This window comes from Polyodon spathula, chromosome 1, assembly GCF_017654505.1.
Source record: "Polyodon spathula isolate WHYD16114869_AA chromosome 1, ASM1765450v1, whole genome shotgun sequence".
NCBI classification, from domain to species: Eukaryota; Metazoa; Chordata; class Actinopteri; order Acipenseriformes; family Polyodontidae; genus Polyodon; species Polyodon spathula.
The window spans coordinates 89,445,825-89,455,727 of NC_054534.1; the positions used below are offsets into that span (position 1 = coordinate 89,445,825).

Below are 9,903 nucleotides of genomic sequence, written 5' to 3' on the forward strand. Positions count from 1 at the left end.
TGTCCCTGTCTTATGGTTAATGAGCAGTGACATTGCAAGTACATTATATGTGTGTGAGTTTGAAAAAATGATTATTTAATTCAAACAGGAGACTTTCAGAACTTAATTTCTCAAAACCTAAATGAATTGATAGCACGAAATTGCCTCCTTTATGGAAGATTGTAATTGGAATTCTACAACGTCAAACACATTGGGATATCCTCCAATAATACACTTGCTTCTTCTCATAATTCAGTTGCTACAACATGTATTATACTATTAAACTATTAAGTTACAAAAATGTAAGCACCCATATATATTTGCTGTCCACGACTGTGTAGTGCAATACACACATTTGCCCAGAATAATTTTATATGACAGTTTTCTGAACTGCCTGACCCTTTCTTACTTTTGCTTTGTTTTAATTGCCTGGATCTGAACTTTAAAATATTGGTAGCGGTATATATTTAATGATTGTTTTTAACTACATACAGTAGAATGCATTTAAAAACTGTGACCCAAATATAAGAACTTACATCATCTCTCAGTCTGGAATTTTTTTAAACAGTGTATTTAAATATTTCTTATTTCAGGCTTATGCATGGCTTCAGCAAGAAATGGGACAAGACGCTGATCCAGTAGTAATTGTAAGATTTTTGGGATCCACTGAAGTTTGTTCAGAACTTAGAAGTCTACTACAAAGCATCTGCAAACAAATAGCAATCAACTACAGATGCCTTGTCCATAGTAATCCACACAAGATTCACGATCTCAAGGAGTTGCTTGTAAACCTGATGAATGAGTCTTCATTCCATAGACCCTTGGTAATTATATTGGATGCTGTAGAACAGCTTTCAGACAGTGATGAAGCACGCAAACTGTGGTGGCTTCCCATCCACCTTCCACGGTCTGTAAGGATTGTTGTCTCAACACTACCAAACAAACATGGGATTCTACAGAAAATTAGGTGCCTTATTCATGACGAAGACAATTATGTTGAGCTGATGCAGCATGACAAAAAAATGTGCAGCCAGATACTGAAACACCAACTGTTAAAAGTGAAACGTAAAGTCACCTCAGGGCAGCAAATCTATGTAAACGAGGCACTGGCAAAGTGCACTTTGCCTATGTTTGTAAATTTGATTTTCAGAGAGGTCATGCATTGGAGATCACACAAAGATGTTGACGATTCATCTCTTTGTGCAACTGTACATGAAAGCATAGAGCAGCTGTTTTGGTCTCTTGAGAACAAACTTGGTTCCAGGTTTGTGGTAAGAGCACTTGGTTACATCACAATGGCCAAAACTGGTCTAAGTGAAATGGAGTTGGAAGACATACTTTCCCTTGACAATAGTGTTCTCAGTGAAATCATAGTGAGCACCAATCTGCAAAACCCATTACGGATCTCATACATTCTCATTGCAAAACTGAAGGAAGAGTTGAATGGTTACCTTGTGGAAAGGCAGGTAAGAAATGTGACTTTGCTTGTGTGGGCCAACAGGCATCTTCAGCTGATTGCCCAGAAACTTTACCTCAGCAATGAAGAGGATATACATCAAATGCACAGTCTGTTGGCCGAGTATTTTCTAGGTGTTTGGTCTGGAGGAAGAAGGAAAATATTCCACTGTGAAAGTAATCACTTTGGTTCCCTCGACAAGAATCAAATGAACCTCAACCACTGTGAAAAACCAAGTGTGGAGGAGTCTTCCTTTGATAGACAGACACCAGAGCAGCCATGGGTGTTTCAGTGTAACTCATTAGAACCAGACATCTTCTTTGTCAATCACCGAAAAATGACAGAGCTCTTACATCACCTGACAAGTAGTGGGCGGACAGAAGACCTGATGTTTGGGGTCATCATGAATTTCAGCTGGCTCTACACAATGATCAAAATAGGTCAGTTTAACAGAGCACTCTCAGACATTGACGCTGCTTATCATTATTCACAAGAGAAGGAGCTCAAGTTTCTTGCAAGCACTCTTCGCAGTATAAAGTTAAAGGTGATGAAGAACCCAAGTTCCCTTTCTGCCGAGTTGCAACAGAGACTTTTGCCTGTCGTTACCTCATTGCCAAAGCTTAGACACCTCCTGCTAGAGTGTGACAAAGATGGTCCCAAATATTGTTCTATTGTACCTTTGCATTCATCCATGGATGTCACCTACAGTCCAGAGCGTCTTCCTCTGTGTTTAAGTTACATGCAAATTGTTGAGGTTCTCCCAACCTTCAGCCCTGGTATTGTCATTGCTGCTTTGGAAAATGGATCTATCAGCACCTGGGATGTTGAGACTCGTCAGCTTCTAAGGCAGATCGACACAGCTCACTCTGTTGTCCTTGGGATAAAACTTACTTCTGATGAAAAATACCTTGTTGTGGCTACAACTAAAAACACACTGCTTGTATATGATAACCATAAGTCCTGTCTTTTGTCTGAAGTTGAGATAAAAGGTTCAAAACACTGTGGAGTTGGTGGAGGGATCGCATTTATAAATGGTTTCACATTATCTAGCAATCATGCTCTTGCATGGCTGGAAGCGAGCAAAGATGTCAATGTGATAGACCTGCTCTTTGGATGGCCTTTGTACCAGTTTCACTGTTGGTATGAAGTCACTTGTGTTCAGTGTTCTCCGGACGGAGTATATGCATTTTGTGGGCAATACCTCAATACCACAACTATATTTCATTTAGGAAGTGGTGAAAAGCTTTCTACAGTGACATCTGAATTTTCTGGAGGATTTGTGAAATCTATTCTTATTCTCGACACACTTCAAGAAATGATGATGATTGATAATGAAGGAAATCTCTCAGTTTGGAACACCGAAGAAGTTACAAACCCCCAGATAATTGAGGACTTTGACTGCGGAGGAGAAGACAATGAAGTCATTAGTATTGAGCTGTCTGAAGACCAAAGGGCAATTCTTATATGCAAGGCAAGAAGCATAGAGGTTTTAGACACTGACTTGTGGAAAATGGCAGAGAAGTTTAAGGCAAAACGGAATGAGCGTTTTGTTTCTGCAGTCCTGTCCAAAACTGCAGATTGTATCATTGCTTCCATGGAAAATACCTCAGCCATTTTTGTGTGGCGGAGAGACAGTGGCCAGTGTATGGCAAGCTTAGAAGAAATATCAGGATCCATTGTCAAGTTAGTTAAATCTAATCATCACAACTTGCTGCTGTCCCTTAGCACAAGTGGCGTAGTTTCAATTTGGGACATAGATATCATTACAGCCATGTCAAACATAGACAAAACTGGAAAGCCGATCCACAACCTGTTGTTACCTGGTAGAGGTGAACTGATCTATACACTCGATATGTCTGAAGAAGTTCACAAGTGGAACTTTAGCACAGGTTTCATTGAGACTGTGTTCAAGCATGAGGGGATTGTGGAAAACTGTGTTCTGACGTCATCAGGTGATTTAATGGTCACATCAGATGACAGATGTAGTCAGTATGTTTGGCACACTGCTACCGGTGAAAACATTTTCCGTATTAATGGACAGAAAATATCCCAGCTTCTGATTACCCACAATGATCAGTTTGTTGTCTCGCTTTGTGAGCAAAATGCATCTAGAGTGTGGAGATTAGCTACAGGTCACAAAGTATGCAACATACTTGTAGCATTACAGAATGCATTCATCACAGCTGCAAATACGTTCCTGATTGGCATGACAAAGAACAAGCTGTTAGCTGTGAGCTTGTGGTCAGGAAGTGTAACGAAGAAGTTTTGCTGCGATGATGGCAGCACCATTGTCAGTTTTAAACTTATACCTGATTGCCCTGATTATGTAGTTTTTATTACGTCCACAGAAACTGTTTACATCTGGAGTGTGGCAGAAGAGTCTATCTGCAGGCGAGTACAACTCCCTACCAATTTTCTGAAAACTCTGGAAGACTTTCAAATTTCCCCCAATGGAAAGCTGGGAATTGTCTCCCGAGGGGATGAGAATATAAATGTTCTGGATTTACACAGCGGGAAGCTCAGAATTGTTCATGCCTCTGGTGTTGTCTGGCGCCAGAGGCTGTCTCGGGACGGCCGTTACCTTGTGTACATTTGCTTTCAGAATGGAGATGATGATGACGACAGCGGTGCAGCCTCCAGTCTGATTGTAATGAGACTGGCTGATGGCAAGAGCATTGGTTCTTGTTCACTTTACAAAACTCCAACCTTCCTTGGCCTGTCTCAGAGACATTTGAATATCATAGTGGGATTTGAGGATGGAAGCCTGGGTACCTACACAGTTGTGGATCGAGTTGATGCAGCCTTAAAGATCAAGATTGCTACTTCAAATAGCCGTCAAATTGTCAACAATGCATCCCAAAAAGTGAGACCCAAGTGTGGAACTGTTCCTTTTAAGACAATAGCAGATTGTGTTTGGAGGGAATCCACTGAGGTTTTTTCAAGAGACAGCCCCATAAATGTATCAGACTCAGGTGAGACAGAAAAAACACCAACAAAAAAACAGAACTATTGCTACGACCGGGTATGCTCTACAGTTGACTGCAAAAGCCAGGGCTTTCCATCAGAGAATTAAGTTTACAAATGTAATACAACTGAGAAAAGTACAGTGCAGATACTCATTTTGAAATAGTGTTAATCAAAGTGATCTGACTACTGTTTCAAAAACAAATATTTTACGTGGCGCAGCAGGTAAAAAAAACAGTGTTCAAAAGTGGACACTAGTTCAACATTTTGCAGAAATAAAGATTCTTACAATAAGACACAGGGGGCCCTATTTTAAAATTGATAATAATCACATTGAACAGTTTCCTGAATGTCAAACTACATACAAAACATAAATAGGTAAAGCCTTGTGAATAGGGCACGTGGTTTTCAGTCAAAATCTTGAATAAATTTATCAATAGCAAGCTTTATTATATACTTAAAGAGCAAGTTTTATCAAGTGGGGAATTGCTGCGGTACGGAGAAAAGCGATTGGGAGAAAATCTGGGGAAAATGATAGTGCACCAGAGCGGATATTTTGACGAGAGCTTTGAAACAGACTTTAAAGTTATAAGTGTAAAATGTTGTCAGGATGTTAACAATGAAAAGAAAAATTCAATGTACGTTATTTAAACAGTTGTAGCAACATGTGGGGACGTGGAATGCTATATTTTTTTGAACCCCACTATACTCTAGTGGCTGTTTGCTATCTGTGTATATAGTTTTGGTTAATCCACCTCAATATAACATAATCCCATGATGTGCTTTTTCTGCCAAAAAGGTATTATAAATGAACAATTAATATTTCAGCCATTTATGATTATGTCGTCATTAATTTTTCTAAAAGTGTAATTGTTCTAACACAAGCCCATTATAACAAAAGATCATTCACTGAACTTATCCCGATTAAAACAGTCCATGAACTTCTTATTCACCATAATGTTTTATGAATTTGCATCAGCCAATAAAACATATACATCATATATCAACGTTACAATATGTGGCTTTCATATGTACATGCACTAATTGCTTGAATACTTATATAGTTTTAAAAAGCAGTAACCAAATTTAAGTTTATTTAACCAAGTTTAAGAACTAAGCATAAAGCTTACAAAACAGATTCTTAGTGATGTTCTGTTCATTTTGTGGTTTTATGTGCATCTAAAGTATGTGCTTAAACAATTACAATAAACACAAAGATGTATGTAAAATCTGTTTAAGATTTATTTTTTAATTCTTAAACATTTGATTTTATAGTGCATATAAGACACATCAAACCAGTAACTTAGCAAAAATTTCATCTCGTCAAAAGTCACAATTTATTGGTTATACAGTGGCTTAACTTGAGTGAATTTTTGTGGGACCAGACATTGATACAGTACATTCAGAACAATGTACTAGGAATGGAATTACTGTCTCCACCTTTTAACCTATACAGTACTTTCTCTTTTATGTTGTAGTATGGTTCTGTGTATATTGTCCAGTCTGGTGGTGTTTATTCAGGGGTATTTACTATTTAAGCTATAATATATACCGTTAGAGCTTAATACATTGCCTTTGCCTCACTAAGAGGGCAATACCCTTAGTTACCCAGCACATAACTAACCCCTTGCCTTTCTTCAGGCTTGTGGCTTAAGAAAGAAATGGTAATACAAATAGTTTAAGAACACATATATCATTTGAATAGCATGATTCAGAAATAAAAATGATGATTCTGGTAGAGTTAGTTTCAGCTAATTGCTTGAATTCTGTACATGATGGGGTTGCTGGTGCAGCATGAAATTGATTCCCATGTAAGGGAAATATTAATCACACCTTCTACAATGAAACATAATGAACACTGACCAATATTATTGTTTACAAAATAAATGATTTCAAAATGTATATTTTTAATGTTTTAAAGTAAATTAAATGAAAAAAGTTTGACCCATCATTGACTTGTCAGATTTTTAAATGTTTTAATATTAATTTGTACATTTAAAAGCATATTATAATACTTTGATATTTTTTATATAAATTGTCTTCACAAGTAAGACTAAAGGGCTGTCTTTGTATTAACACTTTGGTTCACGTACGTAGTACAGAGGGCATTTAGGTCTGTATTCAGTCAATTATCTGAGACTAATTATTGATTTCCTTTAGCAGTACAATAATATTGAGCATATTGAAGGCTTTTTTTTTTTTTTTTTAAATATTTGCCAAAGGTCATCAATTATATATTTTGAGTTTGTATATTTTTCATTGAGTATGGTTGGTGTATAGTTGTGTAAGGACAACATGCTGCTTTAACAATTTTCATCTTGTTTGTAAAACTCTTGTGTCGAGTCTATTTTTGAATGCTAGTTTTAAAATTAACAAGTGCATTTGAATGTTTTGATCTAAAAGCCAATCTACAGTATATGGTATGTTATCAAACTTGAATGAATTTGAATATGTTTGCAATCGATATACTGTGTACAGCTACTGAATGTTTTTATGGTGTTCTTTATACTGTTGGGAGTTACTTCCCTGGTTAGAGATTTATATTTTCATAAATATAGCATTTAAAATCAAATTTTGTTACAGACTTGTATAATTATAATTATTCCAAAATGATGTCAGAAGCAATATAAGCTAGTGTGTATGCATTGTTTGTATGAATCATTTTAACGTAATAAAATTGTCAAAAGTTCTCCTGTGCTTTTTAAAGTGTAATAAAGTAACCTAAGTTTAATTTTGGGTCAAGTACAATTTTTTTGTATATTCAACCCAAGTTTACATTTCAGATGTTTTTTAATCTTACTTTTTCATCACATTAGTTAATCATCAATACAGATAGCAAATGATTTCACAGTATACATTTATACGTGAGAATTTACCAGAGTGCGGCAGTCATAAAGGATCCCTTCTATTCCTTTGTTTACCATGGTAAATTTGCACAGTAATTGTGCAGTTTACCCATGCTTTTCTGATGTATACTATGCATTTAGTATAGTACCAGGATTTGCCATATTCATGAATGTGATTTATCATACCTCACTGGACTTTACAATGCTTACCTATGTTGTACTGTGCTTTCACTGTGCTTTATTTTTACTTTGTCGTGCTTTTACTAAAGGAAACTTTTATAAGGGAGTGCTTTTTGACTGCTTAAACCCTGAGAAATATTATAATTATTGTTACTTGTGAACAAAATGGTTGAACTCAAATGTTTTAAAAAAGTGTTTATTAATGTTTGGCATTCTTTGGAGAAATTGAGCATTTGTCCAATTAATTTCAAACATGTAAAGAAAAATATATTTTAATTACACTAAAAAGAAGGCGGTCCTAGTGTTAACAAGTTAATAATAGGTAAGAAAACTATTTTAAAACATAGGTAAATAAACACTAATTTAATTCACACTAATAACTGTGACAGAGCGATGAAGACACCAGTTTAAAGTCACATAGTAAAGAGGGCTCAGGGGACTGGAACAAGAACACCCCCCCCCCCATTCCCCCCTTGGCCATAGACACTACGGCAAATTCATGATTGTACAGTTGCATTTACACAAAGATATTCTATGCAATCAGTATGGCAAACAATGCTTCCAACAACAAATGAAAACCATGAATCTAGGCAGCTTACAAAATGCGGTAAGGTGCTTGACTATGGTTACACATAAGAACATAAGAACATAAGAAAGTTTACAAACGAGAGGAGGCCATTCGGCCCATCTTGCTTGTTTGGTTGTTAGTAGCTTATTGATCCCAGAATCTTATCAAGCAGCTTCTTAAAGGATCCCAGGGTGTCAGCTTCAACAACATTACTGGGGAGTTGATTCTAGACCCTCACAATTCTCTGTGTAAAAAAGTGCCTCCTATTTTCTGTTCTGAATGCCCCTTTATCTAATCTCCAGTTGTGACCCATGGTCCTTGTTTCTTTTTTCAGGCTGAAAAAGTCCCTTGGGTCGACACTGTCAATACCTTTTAGAATTTTGAATGCTTGAATTAGGTCGCCACGTAGTCTTCTTTGTTCAAGACTGAACAGATTCAATTCTTTTAGCCTGTCTGCATATGACATGCCTTTTAAGCCCGGAATAATTCTGGTCGCTCTTCTTTGCACTCTTTCTAGAGCAGCAATATCTTTTTTATAGCGAGGTGACCAGAACTGAACACAATATTCAAGATGAGGTCTTACTAGTGCATTGTACAGTTTTAACATTACTTCCCTTGATTTAAATTCAACACTTTTCACAATATATCCGAGCATCTTGTTAGCCTTTTTTTATAACTTCCCCTCATTGTCTAGATGAAGACATTTCTGAGTCAACAAAAACTCCCAGGTCTTTTTCATTGATTCCTTCTCCAATTTCAGTATCTCCCATATGATATTTATAATGTACATTTTTATTTCCTGCGTGCAGTACCTTACACTTTTCTCTATTAAATGTCATTTGCCATGTGTCTACCCAGTTCTGAATCTTGTCTAGATCATTTTGAATGACCTTTGCTGCTGCAACAGTGTTTGCCACGCCTCCTACTTTTGTGTCGTCTGCAAATTTAACAAGTTTGTTTACTATACCAGAATCTAAATCATTAATGTAGATTAGGAATAGCAGAGGACCTAATACTGATCCCTGTGGTACATCACTGGTTACCACACTCCATTCTGAGGTTTTTCCTCTAATCAGTACTTTCTGTTTTCTACATGTTAACCACTCCCTAATCCATGTACATGTGTTTCCTTGAATCCCAACTGCGTTCAGTTTGAGAATTAATCTTTTGTGTGGGACTTTGTCAAAAGCTTTCTGGAAATCTAAATAAACCATGTCATATGCTTTGCAATTATCCATTATCGATGTTGCATCCTCAAAAAAATCAAGCAAGTTAGTTAGACACGATCTCCCTTTCCTAAAACCATGTTGACTGTCTCCCAGGACCCTGTTACCATATAGGTAATTTTCCATTTTGGATCTTATTATAGTTTCCATAAGTTTGCATATAATAGAAGTCAGGCTTACTGGTCTGTAGTTACCTGGTTCAGTTTTGTTTCCCTTTTTGTGGATCGGTATTACGTATGCAATTTTCCAGTCTGTCGGTACAACCCCTGTGTCAAGAGACTGCTGCATGATCTTGGTTAGCGGTTTGTAAATTACTTCTTTCATTTCTTTGAGTACTACTGGGAGGATCTCATCCGGCCCAGGGGATTTGTTTATTTTAAGAGCTCCTAGTCCCTTTAACACTTCTGCCTCAGTTATGCTAAAGTTATTTAAAACTGGATAGGAACTGGATGACATGTGGGGCATGTTGTCAGTATCTTCCTTTGTAAAAACTTGTGAAAAGTAATCATTTAATATATTTGCTTTTTTTTTTTTTCTTCATCTACGATTTTGCCATTTGTATCTCTTAAACATTTAATCTCCTCTTTGAATGTTCTCTTGCTGTTGTAATATTGGAAAAACATTTTGGAATTGGTTTTAGCTCCCTTAGCAATGTTCATTTCTATTTCTCTCTTGGCCTTTCTA

At 36.7% G+C, this 9,903-nt stretch overlaps 1 protein-coding gene across 1 annotated transcript in view; it reads left to right on the plus strand.

Annotated features, from left to right (window-relative positions):
* Nucleotides 1-5,030, plus strand: part of LOC121323847 (NACHT and WD repeat domain-containing protein 2-like) — a 31,003-nt gene extending 25,973 nt beyond the window's left edge. The window contains exon 8 of the mRNA XM_041265129.1: nucleotides 573-5,030. Coding sequence (XP_041121063.1) covers nucleotides 573-4,508 — 3,936 coding nt within the window. The 3' untranslated portion in view covers nucleotides 4,509-5,030. The remainder of the gene's footprint in view (nucleotides 1-572) is intronic.
* The last annotated feature ends 4,873 nt before the right edge of the window (nucleotides 5,031-9,903 follow it).